Source organism: Amblyomma mixtum, chromosome 1, assembly GCF_055824585.1.
Source record: "Amblyomma mixtum isolate Tamu chromosome 1, ASM5582458v1, whole genome shotgun sequence".
NCBI classification, from domain to species: domain Eukaryota; kingdom Metazoa; phylum Arthropoda; class Arachnida; order Ixodida; family Ixodidae; genus Amblyomma; species Amblyomma mixtum.
In genome coordinates, this window is record NC_143012.1 from 36,427,550 (window position 1) to 36,449,201 (window position 21,652).

Consider the following 21,652-nt stretch of genomic DNA (forward strand, 5'->3'; position numbering starts at 1 on the left):
TTCCTCGTCGACGCCGTATATACCGTCCCCGCGCAGTTTGTTTTCTCGCGCACCGTGCAGTTTATTATTAATAACGTCGTCGTTATTATCCTCTTTTCCTGACCCTGTTCGGCTTCGTTCTGCGCGAACTCGCTGGACTTTTTGCGCGTCTATGCGGAAAAATAAACTCGCTCGAAAGCCGAATGCAAGTCCTCGGGGGCTGTCTGCACGCTGGGCGGAAAACCTGCAAGTTTTTTTCACTTACTACTGTATTTCTTCGTCTGCAAGTCGGCGCTCCGTTCTTTCTTTTTTTTTCTTCTCGCAAAACTATTGCCTGAAACGGAAAGGGAAAAAGAGGTGGGGGGAAGGGATTAGAGGGAAATGTGTTGGGCCAATAACAGTGGGGGAATAATAAGCCCGTGATCGAGGGAAGTGCGCGCCTCTGACGGAGGCCGACGTGTGTCTCGTCCTGGTTACCGCGCATGCGCAGACGGCTTCCGGCGGCTAGCCCTATAGCGTGTGAACCCTAATCCATCTCCTCCGTGCCTAGTAAGAGAGTGGAGTTTTAGCATATCGGGAACGTATACCAAATTACTGCGCATGCCTACTGCTCATGCGCCGCAGGCACTCCGCTGGATCGGTGCGCGTCACCGTTCGTATACTCTTCTCAACTTTGCTAAAACTCTTAATAACACGAAAATTAGCATGCGCATCCGTATAACTTAGGCATACTGCGACTCGGTCAGTTCCTTTCGCGTCGGGGATTACCAGTTCCGTGCCGGCGACCAATTAGCCGGGGCTGTCTGTCTTCGTGTGCGGCGGCGGTGAGCTGAGCTTCGACGCGCGCTGAATACGTGCTTTGCTTTCCGTCCAGCGGTTTGTTTGTTTTTTTTCTTTCCCATCCGGAGGGGGGCGGTGGAGCTGCCTGCTTGTTAATTATCCTAATTAAAACCGCACACGCTGCGGTGAATAATGAGTGACCGCCGCCGAGATGCCCGGCGGCAGCGCGGCTCACCGCTTATTCGCGTCGCGCGGTGGTCTGTGCCCCCTCCGCAACGCTACGAGCCCCGGGTGCGCAAACATAGCCGGCCCGTGTGGTTATTAATCCTGACGCTGGCTTCTCGCTTTCCGACGCTGCGCGGCGGCCGGTAGCGTGCTTAGCGCTAGAGAAGGTCGCCGGTTCGATACCCTGTACAGCGGAGCCGCTGGAGCCGGTACGTCGACCGTGCGTACGGGAGAGGTATAAGTCGTACACTCAGAGCACGGATTAACCTATATGGGAGTAAAAATGGAGTACGCTGTTCTTTAGCGCACTCGCTTTGAGGGGCAGGGTATGATGCCCAAGTCCTGGGGTGGATTTCGATCGATAAATATTTAGAATGTTTACTGTTGGCAACAGAGGTGTATTCCCACTGCAAATAATACTTTGCAATGGGTGGAAGCTTTCAAACGCGGCACTGGATGTGTTTGGAAAGGAAACAGAGGAGATTTGAACCTCGGTTAAAATCTTCGTAACCGCTCGAAATTCGCATGCTTTCAAGAGGGATTCTGTTTCCGTTGCCAACCGTAAGTATTCCGTGTTCCTAGACTGCAGTGGTTTGAACGATTACACCACCGCTGTTGTCTCCTTGCGGTATAGCTATGTATATACTACGTGCACTGGTGTCAGACGCTAGCTAAACGTTCTCGTTGCAGTCTCCTGTCCGCGTTCCGAAGCCTGTGCGCACACAACAAAACACGCCTTGCCACCTTCCACCACAGATGGGCGCCACTGTCTTGTTATAAAGTCCGAATAATAAAAAAGCTGCTGATCCCACCTCCTGCTTGTGCAGCCTGTATTCGCGCCGCGGTTAAGCAAGTTGTTTGAACGGGCCCCCCGTTTTTCTTTATCAGCCAAGGTATGAGTGGTTAGGAAGGGGGAGCTATCGCCGTACTCCAACCGCTCGGAGTCGGTGTGTATTATCCACCGCACTCGTGTGACGCCACCGTTGCCGAGTGCGCGTTCGCTGCGCAAGCGAAAGGTGGCCTACCGACCTGCCTCGTCGTGTTTTTCAATGCCCGCGCCGGGGAACCGCTGATTCGCGTCGAGCCGAGCCTGGCCGTATGGCCCCGAGGGCAGTTTCTAGGCAGCGGAGATTACACGTGCCTCCGCGGTCTGCCTCGCTGAGTTGCGGGCAGCGTCGAGAGGTTAGAACCCCGGAGCTGCTCTCGTTGGAGGCGTACTTGCGGTGGCCCGGTGTTTGTGTGTTTGCTCTCCGGGGCCTGCTTAGGCTTTTCAGAATGTAACTGGACTGAAAAACAAGGGTAGAAAGGTGCGTCGTTTTATGTACAAGCTGTAGTCGCAGTGAGTGTTGAGCCTATTTCGTGTGGAGCGGTTGCTCGCTGCGATTTTCGGGCTTGCGATGAAAGCGCCACTAGCGGATTTCGCGTTCTCCGTTTTCATCGCAGGCAGCACACCTTTCCAATCTGCAACATTGGCTGCGCGCGTGCAGCATAGTGGTATAACGCAGGCTTTTTGGGTCCAGAACTTTTCTCTGTTCTGTCCTGGTTTGTGGCCCGTTGTGCTGTCTTCTGGCTTCGTCCGGTCTGGCCTGGCCTTCTGTGCTTGATTCAGTTCCGTTCTGGTTGGCAGCGTTTTGTCCTCATCCTTTATAGGTTGACCTGTGTTATGTTCTATAGTCGGTTCCGTGACGTTTAACGCTTTCGGAAAACGAATCCTACCTAGAGAGCGAGAAACCTTTGCCCCAATGTCAGTCCGCCGAGTTGGTCGAACAGCGCCCCGTAGCGTGCTGCACAGAAACTAAAAGCCGAACTTTCCGTCGTTGACGAGCGGCGCTCGCGGTTTGCCTCATCTCGCCGCGGTCGCGCTGGCGTCGCGCGCTCTGACGCCGTCGTCCCCATTTCGTGTGTAAATAACGGACGCTTTCTCTGCCCCTCCCTCCTTCTCGTTCTCTTCCCCATGTATGTGTTTATCATCCGCTGGCGCTGGCAGCAGTGGACGAGGTTGGGTCTTTAGTGTTTTCCATCCCCCCCTTTGTTCTTGGTCCCGGCGGAAAGGGGCAAAGCGGCAGCCTTGGGCGCGGCCCGCTCGCCGTGCCTAACGACACTGGACACGCCTCGTGGTCGTTGGGAAGGAACCCGACGGCCGCGGTCCCTCATGTGAGCGCGAGCGGCCAGGTCGCCCAGATTGCCGCATCCTACGGTCTAGAACCCGCGCGCTTTTTCAAGCGCTGACCTCACAGAAAGCGTCGGTCGCGTGTGTGACTCATCGGGGCGAGTCGGGTGTGGGTGCAGTGTACCACCTGGACCTGTTCCGGTTAGTTGGACTGAGGTCCAGAGGATGACGTATGCAGGATTTCCGTGCTTATGTCCGCAACCAGCTTTTCAGTGCAGCGAATCACACTCGTTCCGCCTTGCGAATCATTGGAAAACGGTTTAAGGTGGAAGGATGCAGGTACAGCCTCGTTAAAAAGTCTTCAGGCCTTATAAGGTATGCTTTTCAGGCATGTGGCGAGGCACTTGCGGACTCCCCCCCTCCCCCCTCTAGTTTCTAGTTCCTTTCAATGTGAGGATGGCTTGTCCACATCTTACAACACATTGGTGCCCTAACTGCTCCGCTGTAATATGGCTCCCACTAAACCACGTTGAGTGGGCAGTTTTTACGAAGTCTGTTCGGCGCAGTCGCTGCCATTACTTCTTCGGAGCTGACAGCGTATCTAGCTGTCCGTCGGTCTGCCCGAACGTCTACAATTCCTGAACGCGGATGTATTCCTGTAATGTCTTGTTTGGCCGTTGTCGTCCCTGCGTCCTTTGCCATATAACGGACTAATGGACACTCACTGACGCTTGACTCGGGGCGAAGCTATGGCGAAAGGGAACGCTGACTCGACAGTTATCGGTACATGTTTTCGCACTAAACCGTTCTGGTGAACCAATACGCGTTGCTGATCTCCCATTTGTTCCATTACTCATGAACGCTCGAAGACTGCAGGGTAGCCGCATTTTTGTTGACGCAGCGCTCACACCGCGCCCACTGCGCATGCGCTGTGGGGACTGTGGTTCTTTCTCATCGCAGCACTTGTACATCAGTTTCTTTCGTTAGCCCATTTTCAGGCACATTGATGGCATGTGCCCTCGGTTTTCTTACGCTTACTCTGACGTCACTGGAACACGCCTGAGTATCTTTAGAGATGGCACTGTCGTTTGCGTCGATACGTGGTTTAGCCGTTTATACCTAGAGCGTCGTTGACGCGAAGGAGTAAGGTATAGAGAACCAGTTTTTTGCAAGCAACGCAAATAAAACTGATTGCTCTCGCAACGCAATATCATGCCTCGGCTATCGCCGCTGTTATACGTGTAGTAACAAACAGCGAGGTTAGTTTGCACCTTTCAGGCATGTCATCGTTTACGAAACTGTGGAGCTGCTGAGGACGCGGTAAATGTCACGTGAGATGCCACAGCCCGTGACGTCATCTACACAGAACCGCGGCCGCTGCCTCTCCCATCTGAGGCACCGCCTGAGCGGCGTGACGTGCGGTACATAGGCCGGTCGCGCTGGGCTGGATTGAGGCGGTCAACCCAGCAGTGACGAGATTAGTGCGGCCTCTCTCTCTCTCCCCCCGTCGAGACGCCCTGTTGTCTACGCGCCAGTGGGAGAGGAGGGTGGCGGGGGGTCGCGAGGATCGGGCGTGGCGGCGGCGGCTCAGGCGTCGGTGAAGCTTGTTACGGCCGGAGACTATTAGGGTCGTCGCCACGCTGGAGGCCAATCAGCGGCGCAGCTGTGCGGCTCGCGTCATCATCAATGCGCGGCGCCCTCTTCCGCGCTAACGCGACTGAACTTCCCTGTACTACTTACTTTTTTTTAGCTCCTGTGTGTTTACTTCCTTGTATTCCTGATTTATTTCGTCAGTCGTTCTCACTGTCCCCATGTCTCATCGACGAGTACGACATGCCATCGTCTCGTTCTTTTCCTTCGTGATTCAAGGCGAGGAGCTGGCTTCGCGCAACGAATCTGCGTGTCTGCGTATAGTATATGGAATCGATGCTAGTTTACTTTAGATATTGACACCACGGTTAGGGAAGTACGATGCGAGATTTCAGTGACAGCCGGCCCGCAACTGGACTCTTTTCTCGGTCGGAAGAGCTTTTTGCAGCGTATGGTGGGTGGCAAGTCGGTGGTAGTGTGTTGATGATAAATAGTAGTGCCATTGAGGCTTGTAATTCAGTGAATCAATGAATCAATCAACCATTGAGCAAGAATGTTTATTGCACTGGAAATTATACAGAAGGTGCTGAATAATTATCTGCGTACTTAGCCCCCACCGTGGTAATGGATTTATTTACAAACATTACCTAATTATAAAACAGCATTTTTCCGGAGCAGTACTGTGAACAACAGTGTCCAGTTTGGCGCGTTAAATTCCTGGCTAAAAAAATAGCGTTTTGATGAGGACACAAAGAGGTTGATTGTTTGTTTTAGGCTATATATGAACAGTTATGTGTAAATAAATATGGAAGCGACAAAAAAACAACATAGCGGAAAAGGAGACGTCCGTTTAAGCAAAGCGAAGTTTAATATATATTTGTTTTGATGGTAATGTTTCGCGTTACTCTGCATGCGCCAGTATCCCTCTACTGGTAATAACTGACCTCTTCCCTTTCTCTGTTCACAGTGCGTCCGGTCGCCGCAACGATGGTGAGGAGGCGGCTCTGCGCGGGACTTCTACTCCTACTGCACCTCTGCGTCGCGTCCTGCTGGGCCCGGAGAGGAGGCGGTGAGTGCGAACGGCTACGCCGCCATCTTGGACGCTTTCCATATCGGTCTACTATACGAAACTGCGGCTAAATGTCCGGACATCGCTACTCAGTACTCACGGAAGAAGGAAATAACTGAGGAGAGGAGTTTACGTCATATAATTAAAGCTTCTGCCCCCCCCCCCCCCCCCCCCCCGCTTTTCTACTTGGCCGCTGTCTCAGCGTGCTTGCGCATGCGCGGCAGACAATGTAGCAGACGACGCCGCTGCGCCCGGCGTTGCCATTGGTTGCGCCGTCGGCTAAATACTCCCGGCAGTCCTTGCGAAAGTGCGTCACTTCCGACACACTTTTTGGCGAGTAGCTGGGATAGCGAGGGCCTCTCCTGCGCTTTCCTTCCTCCTCGTCAGTACAGCTTCTAGGAGGGGAGCTCGCATACGAAGGCGCTACATGGGAGCTGCGCTACCTATTATACTATCGACGAAGGTTACCGCGAAACCTGCGAAGGGGCCGTTTACTTTCGCTGCCGATAGTTGACGCCACTGTCGGTCACCTGTTAATCGCCATGCTTGGACGATTAATGCCCTAATTTGGAGAGCGGTTCCATTGAAGCGTCCGTCTATTCGAGACCGCTACAGTGTCATCCTTTTGATATACTACTCCCGGAGGCGCGTTCCGAGCGCTGAGAGACTTGTGTGATGCGCGTATTGATAATTGCAGCGATCGTGACTTAAAAGGAATAGCTTGGTGGGATGCTGAGCAACGTGCAACTCGATTTTACGGCGTTTAGGCCTCGGGTCTTGTTTCTGCTTAAACTCCTCTCTTGAATTGCGTTGCGACCGGACATTGAGGAGAGACTATGGGCAACGTACTCAGCTCGAATGAAGCGGAAGCGTTTTTTTTTTAGTTTTCTTGTACGTGTGTTTTCTATCGTGATATATACCGCGACGTTCCGGAAAGATATATAGTCCACAAGGAAAGGGGTTCTGTCACCCAGTTTTGTCTCAGTTTCGTGGTCCTTTTAGCTGAAGGTGATAAAGAACGAACGAGGCATACGGAAGCAGAAGCCCTTGCGGATTGAATCTCGTATTTTTTTTTTTCTGACTTGTTATACTGCCAGTCTAACCAAAAGAGCGCCGCATTCAAAGTTTCCCGGAAGCCCTGACCGACGAATCACGCGCAAGTCTGTAGGATTTACGCTTAGGTTGTTGGGTTTGCACTTACACTTTGGTAGAAAGCCACCGAAACGTCTTACTCCGTATGCTGCCATGGCGCAGCTTTGTCGCTGCAAGCTCATGCATACTCGCTTACAAAAAAGTTTTAGACAGTCTATAGAGTGTCTATAGACTTCTGTCTATAAAGTCTATAGACAAATCCTAGAGAACAGTCTATAGGCAAATACAAATGCCATAGACAGTCTATAGACAATCTATATATTTATGGCCATAACTTTTAGTCGACTTTTGTCTATAGACAGTCTATAGACTATGAATAGAGAAAAAGCAATATATGTGGGAAGTCAATAGAGTATATAAGAAGTCTATAGACTGTCTGTAGACCATTTTTATGAGTGCTGGGAGCTGGACGATAGCTTAGCGATGTGGACGCCACGTCGAACATCAGACCGTCGATTTTCGAGCACCACGTTAGCCAAACGAACGCGCGCTCACAGTGCGGCCGGTCACGGCCTCGTTCTCGTCAAGCGAGCCGCGCTATCGGGAAAGCAAGCCCCGAATCCCGCGTTAATCGATCCGGCGCGGGCGGGCGGCCCCGTGTGCGCCCAGATCGGCCTTTCGCGCTGATCCCCCTAATTGGCGCGCTGCAGTCGTAACAAGTCACGCTAATCCTCCCCTCGTCGATCGCGCGCCTGCCCTCCGCGTCTCCGGCGTGACGTCAGATGTTTAAAAGTTCGGCCACACTGCCCGAGAAAGTCCGAATCGCGAAGTTCTCCCCCCTCCCCCCGCCCTTTCATTTACGATGATAGGGCATGGCTGAACATAGCCAGCCAGTCAGCGATTTCCGATTACCTCGAATAGCGAACCAGTACGCCAACTCTGATGATGCAGTCGCTCGGACCATCTTTCGCAATCGCCCATGTAAGCGGCGTTTCGCATCCGTTACGTTAGCAGTGCAATTTGGTTTTAGTGGGTAATTAGACCTTTTAGACCAACAGTTCCGGCTCTTTTCTTTCTTTTTTTTTTTTTTTACCCAGAGTACATGTAGTTAGTGCGAACTGATCTCGAACGTTGGAGAAATTGCTAATGCTTACCTCTGACTTTGTGGTTATTCCTGCCTTTAGAGAGCTGAACGAAAAACATTCCCTTCCTTTAGGGCTTGGCGTACAGATGCAGCGATGGCGGCGTCGTAGACATGTTTTTCGAATTTGACTTGAAAACTCCGCTCTCTCTTTTTTACTCCACTGTGACGTCATAACGCTTGTCTACATCCAGAGTTCTTAGTTGATAGCATAGAGTCGCAAAATTCCAAATATAGGTATATATAGGATTCATATTTAAAAATCTCGGTGTTGTGATAAGCCTAAAACTCGGATGTTTGCTGGATGTTACGTCAGTTCCTGCGTTGAAGTAAGCTTCTGCACGTATGCACCTTATGCTCTTAATAAATTAAGTGTAGGTATTGCGTGAGTCGTGTTTTTGTCAGGTTGCCATGTCATACTCATGAACTCCGCGACGACTGCCACCGGCTCAGTAGAAAGGAGAAGCCACGAATTATCAATCTTCAGAAACAAGCCTCAAGTCATGCCTTTATGTTCATGCGTAACTGATGCGAGTAGGGGCCCCTGGCTGCACGTGGACGTGGAGTCACAGCGCCATGCGCGGCCTCCCGACCCTATGACGTAATGTCGTGACGTCACTTCCGTTTTCTCTGATGAGTTCCCACCGGCGCCGGTAAACCTCGCCGATAATGCTATTCATGCGTTAGGTGTGGATCCCCGGAGGACATGCAGTGCCGCTCGCGACGTACTCATTTACGAGAGTCGCCTTCCTTGTTCGAAGGCAGCGGGGCTCTCCGCGGTTTGCCGGAGATCCGCCCAGCGTCGCGCGAGAGAGCCGTCGATGCGGTCCGTCCGACGGCGACGCCTTTGCAAGCGCGCGCAACGCGTACCGAGACTGGTCAGACCGCTCTGCTCGTTAATCAACGTAAGAAGCAAAACGTGGGCTGCTTCAGAGGGAAGGAGGAGGAGGAGGATTCGTTCGTGTCTCCTCTCTCTCTCTCCTTTCGAGGCGTCGGTCCGGCTCGCTGACGTCCAGCAACCTCCCGGTCTTTTTCCTCCGTTCACCACCGCCGTCTTGTGTTTTGTTTCGTCCCGACCCCACCTCCCCGTAGTCCGCTCCTCGGTATCTCTCTTGTCTATCCCGTGGGCAGGAGAGCAACCCCCCTTGGCGCGTTCATTCTGCGGCCATTAGGTTGCGCGCGCGCGCGCGCGTTACCCCCCCCCCCCCCCCCCCCCCCCTCCAGCGTGTGCGGCGCGGCTTTCCGGCGTTCCGCCGCCGTGGATATCCGGCTGCTGCTCCCGGTGTGCGCTTTTCGCCTCTTGGTCCCTCTGCAGCCACTGGGTCCCCTCCGCCGCGCCCCGCTTTTCTTTGACGCCCGCAACCTTTCTTTCTTTCTTTCTTTCTTTCTTTCTTTCTTTCTTTCTTTCTTTCTTTCTTTCTTTGTGCGTTCATTTGCCGGCTTTCTCCGTGCGCCTGACGACGGAGGGGAGAATGCGACCGTCTGTGCTTCTCCCTTCTCCTTCGGCATTCGCCGCAACAGGGATGCAAAAACCTACAAGTCACTGTACGAAGCCGGGAGCCGCCACCGAAACGCGTCTACCGGGCTGCAGGAAGCTTGCAGGAGGGGTTCCGCTCGGCGCAACGAGATCTCCGTGGAGGAAAAACGGAATTGTAGAAATGTAAAACGAGATAAAGGATACCTGGTAGGGAGAGTTAAAAAAAAATATAAAGAGGCTCCCTCGTTGTGTGTGTGTGTCTGGAGGGAGAATAGGAGAGGAGGGGAAAAGCGCATAAATAAACGAGTGGAAGGCTGGCAGCTCTGCTTCTCGACGAGGGGTTGGGAAAGAGGGGGGGGGGGGGGGGGTCGGGAATCGACACGCATGAATCCCACGACGAGAGCATGCATGCGAGCGGTGCTGCGGGCCGTTTTCTCTGGAGCTACTGGAATTTCTTTCGTCCCGCTCGCGTGTGTAGGGAGGTAGAGAGGGTGGTGGACGGACCTCTCCCGTTCGCTTACGGGGGTGGCAGTTGTGCTAGGTGTAGGCCCTACTCGTAACGACCTCGTCGTTGCCTGTCGTCATCGTCGGTCGGTCGGTCGGTGGTTGCACCAGCGGTAGTCCTCGCTAGGCCTTACTCTTTGCGCTCTTGAGTTTAGCCTGGTTTTTGATTTCTCCCGAATTCCCCGTCCCCCTCTGTTTGAACGCGCATTCTTCGTTCTCTCACTCTCTCCCTTCACCTTTGAGCAGTGCAAGCGGACCACATCTAAAGTTGGGTTTTCGGGACTCGGGAGTTTTTTTTCGCTTTTTTCATCCTTTGCAGCAAGTGATCGTGCGTTTGCGTGTCTTTGCTGTCAAGTCAAATTTATGAACGGACATGTTCGCGCCATTAGGCCAGGTCGCGTCTACTACCCCGTTTCACGTTGCGCAAGGTGAGGGTGCAACAGCCGCTATGTAGGGGAAAATAAAAGGAACAGGCACGCGCCCGGTCCGTGCACACACCTCGTTCACACCCTTAAGAATTCACACGTTGCGTTAGAGGGATCTTTTTTTTAGGGAGAGGGTGGGGGGGGGGGGGGGGGGGGGGCGCTTTGTGCACATTTCGCTGCGCACGTTGCGACACACACATTACCCATTCTCACTCCTGGCGCTACCGGCCGCTTCGAAGTTTTTTTGGAACGGTTTTGTGTGGCTCCTCCGAGCTACTACTACCTTGCTAGCCGTTTCCCCTGTCGTCAGTCGCCCGCATAGTGCGTATTTGCGCTTTGTTCTGTGATTTGCTTTTTTGAACCTAGGAATCCCGTGTCACTGGGTAAAGCCTTATTATGAATGCCGGCGTAGAGCAAGCCTCTCTCCGTGCCACTGGAAACGGTAGTTGCCCGGTGGATTAGTGCCTAGTCGCGGTGTAGCCGACACACGAGGCGCCTTCTCGGGCCGTGCCTTTCCGAACACTTTTTTACGCTGGAATTTTTCGAATACGAATGCTCTCGAGACTGTGATCTCCAGTAATGCCGCATGTGCTACTCCGGGCCCCACCTTAACGTATTTATGCACGTTGCTAGCTCAGAACAACTTCGTTTGGTTAGCGTCGACAGCCGCCTCCGAGGGTAGAAAAACCATACGTGGGCGTACGTTCACACAAATCCGGGCATCTCGTCCCACTAGTGTACACCACCAATTAGCCCGCAGGGCAATTGACTGGGCCTATACAAGACTGCGTACAACCTACAGCCTGCACGCAATGATGTACGACCAACGCGGCGTCGGTTGTTCCGCGAATACCGACGCCGTTTTGCCGAGGTTAGGCTTAGGCAACCGTCTGCTTTTTTTTTTTTTTACTCCTCGTAGCGGTGTGTGTAAGGCGACCTTCACGTTCCTTCCTTTGCTGCAACCATGCAAGGCTCCGTTCGTGACCACCTGCGCCCCGTGCCTCCCCTCGTGTATAATGCACTGTCTCCGCAAAGAGCTTCTTCTCTAGCCGAGTCATTTGTCGAGCTTTTGTTTCTTTTTTCACCTTGATTTGTGTTTCCTTTGCCCATCGCTTCGAGGCATCCTACTCAGTCGCGAGCCGTTTTCCTCTCGTCTGGAACGGATACTCTCAGCAACCGTATAGATAGATGATCGTACGCCTTATCAGCTTCGCGAATCGTTATGCACGGGGGCGCCCTCTCTTGCGGAGTGTCGTAAGCGTCGTGTAGGAAAAGCAGCTTCTGTGCGCCGTTCCCCAGAAGGTAAACGTTTGAAGGTAATCGCTTTTTTTTGTATTATTACTATTATTTTCCGGATTTGCGATCGAAGGAGTTGCGCAGGACGGGCTATATGTTCCCTCTGTAAACCGCTCAGTGATTTAGTTCGCGGGAAGGCGTCGCGCTTTTACAGTCTTTCCTCTCTAAGCTTCCATGGTTTATCGATATGCGCCGGAATATCCGCCGCTCTTGGGTTGTTTCTTCAAGCGCGTTAGGCTGCCTTCTTCGAAATAGTATCCATGTAAGCGGGCCAGAGATGTGCCGAGGGTTACGCAGCGACCTAAAGCTTGTACGAGGCGAGCGGCGAATTTATATGGACATGCCTTGGCACTTCGAGCAAACGATTCGTATAAGGTGAGAAATATAGCAAGGCAGAATCCGCGAAACAGCGGGATTTTAACTCCTCTCTTTCTTTCTTTTTTTTTGGCTCAAGGTTCATAGCTGGCGGGCGAGCTTCTCTGCAGGGGTCAAGCCCTATCGAAAAAGCATGCGTCAGCGTCTCGGGATTTCATTTTCAGGCGTGTAGGCCGTAATACCGGCACAGACGTGCGTATGCCTGGAGGCGTACGCACGGGAAAGCCCTTGGCATATATGCCTAGCTACGCCTCTCGCTTTTCTCGAAAGACACTGTTCTATTTGCGCTGCGTTACAATACGTTTTCCCTGCGAAATCGGTGAAATCGAGTACCTTTTTTCCTTCCTCGCTATACCGCGCACACGAAACCGCTTCGGCTTCTATACAGTTTCGAAGTGCTCCGACCTCCTCGCTCTCATCTCTTATCCTTCATTTCCTCTCTCTCTCTCGCTATCGAGTGTCTGTTCTTTCCGTTTTTGTTTACTTGTTTATTATTTTTTTCCTTCCATTTTTTGACTACGACAGTGGGACGTCGATGCCGCGCGCGGTGCGGCTCTCTCGAGAGCGGCGCTCAATTTCCGAGCCTCGCCTGTTGTTCTTTTCCGGTCTGTAATTCTCCCGGCTGTGCTCCCCCCCCTTCCCCTCTTCGTTCCAGGGTCAGCTAGTCCGGCGTCGGCCACAGCCCCACCCCGGGTTCGCGGTCCGCGGTCCGCCTTGCGTTGTCGAAATCGCGCTCGCTCAGCGCCGCGGACCGGCTAGGGGGGCTCTCGCGGACTCAGCACTTTTACCCCCCCCCCCCCCCCCCCTTCCCCGCGATGCCCCCCCTCTCTCTCTTTCTATTTGGTTCGCTCTTTTTTTCATCCCCTCCTTGACCCTCGCTCGGCCACCGCTGCCGGTCCTTTTCATTGTCCACTGTTTAGTGGTGGCGTTTCTTTCCCTCGACTTCCTCCGCGGAAGAAAAGCGAAGTGCTGCGCGATGAAAAAAAAAACACAAAACAAACAAACAACAAAAAGAGAGATACGATGACCACGTTCTTCTCCCCGCGTTCACAATCGAGCAGCGACGCGGCTAGAAGCGGCTTGGAAGAGGGCGAGGGAAGAGGGGTAGGGGAGAGGGGGGACAGTATAGCGCTCTTCATTACGACGATTACCTCGTTGCTCGAATACCCCCTTCTTTCTTCTTACCGTCGTTCCGTCGTCTTCACTGTGCTCTTCTTTATTTTTTGCTCCCTTTACACTTGAACTTTATTTTCTGGTTACCTCCTTTTTTATTTGCTCTCTCCTGCCTTCTGTGTTTTCCTTCGAAGCCTTTTTCCTCGGCTGTAGTCCGTCATATCTGCTGACGCTGGGGGGAAAGTGTAGTAAGTGGCCGAAGTTTTTATTTCCTGGCTGTCTCCCTACCTTTCCCGTCTCTCTTCGGGAAAGAATCCAGCCCGGGCTCGTAGGGCGTAAGGCGCCGTAAAACAAGTGGAACAACCAACCCGATTCGCCCAGCTGCATCTGCACAGCCCGTGTGTATATACTATACTATATCCCTTGCTTTTTTCGTTCGGCGAAGAGCCTCTTCATTTCGCCAGCCCTCGGCATGGGCGCGGGATGGTTTGTCTCATGAGAACCGTTTATGTCGCTGACACGGTAGGCGATCAAGACGGCTGGATGTGCTGCCTGGGTAGTGTACTGCTTAGGAAATGCTTCCATTCAGATGGCTGTTTGCAAATTTGTTCCGCTTTGTGCCTTTTTGAGCTTGCTGGCCAGGGGAGCAAAGTATTCTTTAACTGTTTGAGCCAGTTTCTCAGAGAAGGAAAGTATTTTTTAGCTATTCGAGCCGGCTTGTCATAGGAGGAAAGTATTTTGCTACGCCGACAAGACGCAGACGTGAGAAGGATGGGACGTCATTATGCGCTGCCGAAGTAGCCGTAAAAAGTCTGGTGTAGAAGCCGAAGCAGTTTAAACGGGAACACTTTCTTTAACATGGCGCAAACGTTTGATACTGAAGTGCTAGTGAGAAGAGCACTTCTTTGCCCCCCTTTCTTTCGGGTGAATAATCCGTGCAACGTCTTTTCAATCTTCGATCCGGAAGCACGTTGCGAGTGCCAGTCATGCGAAGAACGATGAAAGGGTAATTGCTAAGCCTAACACTACGACTTCTTGGCGTGTGCTTTTGAAGTATACAGCTTGCCGCTCGGACACATTCTAAACACGGATACACCTATATAGGAGTAAAAAAAGGGAGTAAACTATCCTCTAGCTCACTCTCTTTTATAAAACGGAGTGCTGTAGGGGACAGCTTATTCCCTCTTTACTCCTTTCTGTCTATAGCGTAGAGCAGAGACTTAAATGAGGAAACAATGCGTTTTTCGCGTCACTGTTGTCTGCGCTTCAAGACATTAAAGTTTATACTGAGAAGAAATGTATTCAATACTTAAAAATTATCATCGCCACGGTGGCTCAGTGGTTATGGTGCTCGGCTGCTGACCCGAAAGACGCGGGTTCGATCCCGGCCGCGGCGGCTAGAATTTCTTTGGAGGAGAAATTCTAGAGGCCCGTGTACTGTGCGATGTCAGTGCACGTTAAAGAACCCCAGGGGGTCGAAATTTCCGGAGCCCTTCACTACGGCGTCTCTCATAGCCTTAGTCGCTTTGGGACGTTAAACCCCATAAACCAAACCAAACCATCGTCTCGGGTATTTCACCCTGCGATTTTTCTTTCATGAATGCTTCCGAGGCAAATCGCTGCGACGATATAAACGACGTCTGGTAAACCTAGTCCATCTAAATGCCAGAGGCTTTCTTCGCCCCGGCCGGTGACTTGAGGCACGCTGAGGTGTTCGCATAGCTGGCCACATAGCAGCTGTTTGCATTGAGGAGTTTTTTTTTTTTTTTTTTTTTTGCTTGACGCGTTGCGCATTTTGCTATCCGGCCGCGTTCTATTGGAGCTGCTCGTGACAGATCCTTCATGAACGCACTCTAAGAAGAGAGAGTGTTCCGAAATGTCTTTTAAGTCTCGAAATGTTGTCGCCTGTGGCTATAGGCTTTCAGCCGGCGCTCGATCATTAAGCTCCGCGCTAATGGAGGAAGCAATTAAAAGACGGATTCGAAGGGCTCCCTCACAGAACTCCCCGGCAGTAATCGCGATAAAATGTGATGTCTTCATCGACACCCCCCGTGTCATTGCGTAAATAGGTATTAAACCTTCTGTTAGTACCAGAACTTTATTTAACGGAAACTGTGAGGATGGGGATCACGGTATATTCGGAATTGAAGTTCATACGTTCTGAACGCGAACACGCCTGTATATACAAGTAAAAAGGGAGTAACCTGTCCTCTAGCGCACTCCACGAGACGACAGCTCACTCTCTTTAATATTTTCTGTTTACAGTGTACTCTTTCGAATCGTTAACTTGTAGAGGGACGCTGACGGAAGAACGAAGGACTGTAAAACCAAGCTCATAGGGCAAGACTTGCCTGACAGCTGTCAGCCTCACTTGTGTACTAATAACTTGAACTAACATCTGTTAGTTATTAAGTTGTTAGACCAGTGCCGTCGTGCGTGTTCCTCTTCTATAGTTTACCGTCTTTTTTTTTTACTGGTTTCCTCTCGGAGTTTGTGTTCCAGCTGGCTCCGATTTCGACTGTTCTGATTTGTTAACTCCTTATAGCCACTTCTGGCGTGCACTTGCTGATGGGTTGACGCTCGTCGGATGCAGGCGGACGGTCACCCTGCGTGCGCAGATTAGGTACGCGACGAGAGAAAACCAAACTTGTGTGATCGTATACCGCGGTCAGTGCGCGTCGGTGGCTCGGCCACTCCCCGCGATTGCTGCCACCGGTTCCTTCTCTTCCGGCGTGGCCGCGCTTCCATGTCCGGCGGGGCGTGAGAGAAAAAGAAAGGGGGGGGGGGGGAACCGGAATCGCGTCCGGACAACCAGACTTCTTCGGTGGCAGATTTATACAGCATGGGTTGCAGCACCCTCGGGACCGTTGCCGCTTCTTCTCATGGCTGCCTTTCACCCTCCTTCTTTCCTCCTCCCACTTTCTCCCTCCTCTTTCTGCATCCCACTTTCATCCTCCCTCTTTCTTTATCCCTATTTCATCATCCCTCTTCTCTCATCCCTCTTTATCCCTATTTCATCCTCCCTCTTCTCTCATCCCTATTTCAACCTCCCTCTTTATCTATCCCTATTTCACCCTCCCTCTTTATCTATCCCTATTTCACCCTCCCTCTGTTTATCCCTGTTTTATCCTCCTCTTTCCTCCTCCCTCTTTCATCCTTCTGCCTTGTTTCTTCGGTGCAACCACGGTGTAAGCTTTGCTCGCCAAGGCCAGGAAACGAGGGAAAGCAGCTTCGCGTTACGTATGCGGAAGGCGATGGATTCGACACACAGAAGCACCACCTGTTTACCCCCTTCGAGCTCATTTTCGTTGCTTTTATTGTACATTTTTTCCGTCGCGAACGTCACTGCAATAAGCGTTCAGACTGGACGCATTAACTTCTCGCGTGGACACGGGTAAACAGGACTTTGGTTCTGTACGTCAGGATGTCTACAGGACCTGGCGCTCTTTGCGACACCCGAGTGATGCCGCTTGACTGTGCTTCATTTCGTGTTGCCACATCGGAAACGAGCGTTCAAGCGTCTTTAGTGCTTGTCGCATAGCTACATCGGAAACGAGCCTTCCAGCCTCTTTAACGCTTGTCGCGTTTTGCCAAATGCTTTACTTTCTTATTTATTTGCAGCTTAGTGCCCGCGATGAATATTTAAGTGACGCGCCCGGGTTTAGGCGGAGGATGCTTTGCCTTCTCGAATGCATATCCTGCGGGTCTGAGAGGGTTGATGTGTGCGTGGGAAGCTGTGCGCCGACATCCGGCGAGGTCGGGTTTTGCCGGTGTGTGAGTGGCTGCAGATTCGGATGAAGATGAGCTTCGATGTCGATTCCGCTGGTGAATTTTGTTTCGACCAAGATAACTACGTCGAAGGTTGCTACGATGGCGAATATTCCGAGTAATATTGTTGCGATGAATGTCGTTTCTGTGAAGGATGTTCCGATAAATATTGTCTCGATGACTACTGCATTGCGGATTGCTCAAGAAACCGGAAAGTGAGCTAGATGGAAATTGTTCATATGATGACAAGTCGGTGCTAACTTCGGCAAGAAAGGACTTGGAGTTGAGACACCGCGGTGGCTCAGTTGTTATGTCACTGGGCTGCTTACTAGAAAGATTCGGGTTCGATCCCGTCCGCAGCGGTCGAATTTCAATGGAGGTGAAATTCTAGAGGGCCGTGTACTGTGCGATGTCAGTGCACGTTGAAGAACCCCAGGTGGTCGAAATTTCCGGAGCCCTCCACTACGGCGTTTCTCATAGCCTGAGTCGCTTTGGGACGTTAAGCCCCATAAATCAAACCTAAACCAAACCAGGACTTGGAGTTGAATATTGTAGTTATGAAGGCTGTCTCGATGAAGAGTGCTATTGAGTCCGATAAAAAGTTCGCACTGTCAGGGAGGGGCCGTTTGTCCAGGGAATACTGTCCGATGAATACGGCTTCTTCGAGGGCTGTTGCAATGAATATTGCTTCGGGAAAGGTTACGCGCCCTCCTTGACGCTGCGTCCGAAATCATCGCCTACACTCCACGTCCGTACCTCCAGTGGTTGGTTTCCCTTGCAGGCGCAACTCCCGGAAGCCCTATAAACTCTTAAGCACTTTGCACGCCATTCAGGGGTACTTGAGGGACCTCTGGGCTCTTTTCACTTTTTAGAGAAACTGTGTACGCGGGGACCCGCAGGCGTCCGTCTCCCCGTTCATCCTTCATCGGTGGAGCCGTCGTCACGTGGTCCCGACCGCCGCCGCCGGGAGCCGCCGTTGCCTTGAATAGCAGCGCGCAGCCGCGATTGAAAGGCGCGGCGCGGTGGTGTCCGTTTAATAATGGAACTGTCGGAGCGTGGTGTAATATAGTGCAGTTCCCTTTTAATGGCCGCCGCCATTGTGCGCGCCTCCCCTCCTCTCCTGGCGGACTTTTTGCCGCCGCTGCCGCTCGGGGCGCCGCACTATGAATGCGCTTCCGCCGCTACCGCGCCTAAAAAGCAGACCCCCCCCCCCCCCCCTCCCCTTCCCAGCGGCGAGGCCTCCTGAGAGTTTGTTTGACGCGACGCGTACACACACACACACATGCATATAAATATAGCCGTAGCAAAAAAAATAGACAAAGAACCTACTGCAGCGAGTGCTTGCGGATTGGCGGTGTGCGCGTATAGATGCACGAATGTGCAATGTGTGTGTACATTATGTGTGCGTAGGCGCTGTCGTCCCGCCCCCTTTCCCAAATCTCTCCTCTCCATCTATCTATCCACCAGGCCTGCCTGTCATAGCCGGCATGCGGTTTGTTTACTATTCCTTGTCCCCCGCGGTCTGCACCCCCCCCCCCCCCTCCCTGCCGCCCCGACGCGTTGGCAGCGCTATGGGGGCCGTAGTAGGTGACAGATGTGTGAGCCCGCTTGCCTGCCTTTCGGGCCTTCCAACAGCGACGACAGCGCAATAGGTGCGCGTCTGTGCGTGAAAGGCCGGCGTAGAGAGCGGGGACTGGGAGAGCTTGGCCTCTCGAAGCGGGAGCCCCCCCCCCCCTCTCCAACAAAAGCGTATATATACACTACTTCCCCAGCCTGCTGGGCTTGCTCGGTCAAGGTGCGCACTGCGTGCGCTTCAGAGCGCATGCGCGCGCTACTGCTGTTGCCCTTCTTCGCACGTCCACGCTTCGTCGAAGCGGTATGCTCGAGTGGCGACCGTGTGACGCCCGGGAGCACCTACTCAGCCCCCCCTCCACTCTTTTCGGCCCCCGTGGTCGTTCCTCACTCCGCTTTGTCATTTGGCTCCCGGCGTAGCGGCGCGCCTATTCAGGTCCTCTTGTACGGTTCAGCGCCGGTGCTTGCTTTCGACGGCGCATTGTGCGTCTTTCAGCGGCCCAGTTCATTCCCTTTTGCCGTCTCTCCGGGCTTTCGTGGGGCGAGCAGCTCGGCGGGTCGCGCTCCCGGGCCTCGGGGCTAACTCTTTTTGTCTTTTTTGTTTAACTTGGGCCCTGCCTGCTTCACTTTCGTAGGTGCGTTCTTTTTTGTTTTGCCTCATTTTTGCTTAGGCTCCCAAACATACGCGCACGTCATGACTAAAATGTAGGCTTAGGATGGCTGGTAGGGAGATAAGTATATTTCGAAGGAGTGAGGTAAACCGCGTGAACTATCTCCAGTGGCGAACTACTATAAACAAGGGCGCCCAAGTCAAGGACACGGGATGCACGTATCTCTTTCCTCTCTCGCGGGCGTGTTTGTTTTGGAACGGTGTTCGAAGTCGTTGCCCCACAAGGCTTTGCCCGTCGTCGTAGCGGCAGTGGACAAGCCTGTGTTTCGAGCGCCAAGAACTGTATTCGTTGCCAGGGATTCGACACAGTGGCCAGCCAGTGCCGCTAAGCCTAGCGGCCTGTAACGTACTATTCTGCGGTCAGTTGGTCGTTCTGTTTCTTTTTACGTCACAATGACGTCAACGTGCTGTTTTTAAAAGTTCTAAGCCATGCGCCACGTGGTGGTAGTCAAGAGAACTAGAAGCACTTGTCCCCAACTCCTGTTAGTAATACGCGGTCTCCTGGGGGTGTCGCCTGAGCAGGTCTTTGGCATAGGCTTTCTTCCCCCCCCCCCCCCCCCCCCCCCACCAAGGCTACGTTGCAAACGAAGAGCGTTTGCCCTATCTACGTGCACGCGTACACTACTCCATAAATGTGTTCCAGGTATCTCGAAATTTTGCGTTCACCTGTCCACACATACACACGCACCTGTTCACAGGCGGTTGCCCCGTCTTCCTGCTTCTCTCCTCTCGTCGTGCTGTGCTAGCTGCACTCTTCTCATAAAAAAACTTTCTTTCTTTCTTTCTTTCTTTCTTTCTTTCTTTCTTTCTTTCTTTCTTCCTTTCTTTCTTTCTTTCTTTCTTCCTTTCTTTCTTTCTCCCCATTGTAGAGCGATGCTGCATTTGAGACCTTGCAGTTCATCCCATCCCTCACGGCGTAGTTCAGGTGTCCATGGAGATGTGAGACAGCCACTGCGCCGTTCCGTTTCCTCAACCCCCCCCCCCCCCCCTTTTTTTTTCAGTGGTCATTACTAACACTACCGCATTCACGTGCTGGCCAATGAACTCCCGACGAACGAGTGTGGACGCCAATTCGTTCACCTGCGATCATTCGCCATAACGAACACGTAACGAACGTAACGTAACGAACACAACCAATACTTCTGGGCGCTTTGAAATGTCAATCTCTAGTCACGTGACCAGGGTGTTGCGCTGTACTGCTATCGTTATCACCATTTTTTTTTTCTCCACCTTTTCAGCAGCGAGGCACAGTGACCTGTTTTCTTCTTTTTTTTTCTTTGGGAGAGGAGTAAACATTTTCCGGCGTTTTCTTCGCTCTTTGTATCTTTGGCCACACTGCTACCTTGATTGTAGGCATCCACGTGTGGAAAGAGCTGACCCCGTCAATCCCATATTTCTCTCCCTTCGCCCCCTTTCCCACAACCTCCGCGAAGCCTTCCAAATGCGCCCGAGGTGTCGCCGGCCGTGGCGTTGACGAGCACCAATTGCTAGGGTTTCATCGGGCCGTAGGCCCCGAGCTTCCCGCTCGCACGGGCCATACCGGTAGAGAGTACCGGCTCCCGTTCCCTGCATACCGTAATGGCCGCGCGCGCGCGTGTGTGTGTGTGTGTGTGTGGGGGGGGGGGGGGGGGGGGAAGAACCCCGCACCGTTCGGCTTTGACGGTTGAGGAGGAAAAGCCTTTGTCACGTCCGCGCCCCGAGCACGCGGCAGCCGGCACCATTGGAGAGGTGGAGCTGTAAAGGCAGGGGAGACGCCTCTCTTTTAACAATGGCCGCCGCTAAAAGGAACGCTTTTTCCAGCGGCGTTTGCAGCCGCCATCTGCCCGGAGCATTCGAGGACCGGCCGCCAAGTGCGGAAGCGCCGGCGCTTTGCGACGAAGCCGCCGTCACGGCGCAAATCGGTTCCGGTTCTACTGCGGGACGCCTTTGCGTAGCTCTTTCTTCGCTGCTCTACGCTCTCACCTTCTTTCATTCTCCGTCAGTCGCCGCGCTCGTCGCGTTTTGCATTGTGCCCAATTTTCGGTTCGATAGTTCTCCCTGCCAGTTATTGAAGGTGTTTCCCAACCTTCTTTAATTTTTCTTTTTCCTGTTCTTATCATTTCGTTCCTTCTGGAAATCCGTGCTCCTGGCCTCCGCATTCGAAGTCTGAGTTGGGGATTGCCTTGAGTGTTTCGTCTTTTGTTGCTTCGCAGTTTTGTTTTTGTTTGTTTTGTAGTTTACACTGCCGGTTTTTCTCTGCGTTTTGACGCAGTTGGCCTTGAGTGTTCTGACCTTGCCCGACACCCTTTTCCGTCTCTCCCATGTCCTTCTGCTTCATGCTCCGGGCCCGCTAAAAAAAAAAAAAAAAGGAAAGCGTGCACGACGTGGGAGCGTCGGCAATAAGGTGGCCCCTGGGACCATGTATTCGGACCCCCGGTGTACGCGTTCAGCGTCGCGGCCTGGAGGACGACCGCAGAGCGTGTGTTT

The 21,652-nt window shown here is 52.7% G+C and overlaps 1 protein-coding gene across 3 annotated transcripts in view; it reads left to right on the top strand.

Moving 5' to 3' along the window:
• Nucleotides 1-21,652, top strand: part of LOC149366024 (latrophilin Cirl-like) — a 201,171-nt gene that overhangs the window by 82,368 nt on the left and 97,151 nt on the right. For all 3 annotated transcript variants that reach the window (XM_089547633.1, XM_089547642.1, XM_089547627.1), the window contains exon 2: nucleotides 5,652-5,753. In XM_089547633.1, coding sequence (XP_089403759.1) covers nucleotides 5,672-5,753 — 82 coding nt within the window. In that variant the 5' untranslated portion in view covers nucleotides 5,652-5,671. The remainder of the gene's footprint in view (nucleotides 1-5,651; nucleotides 5,754-21,652) is intronic.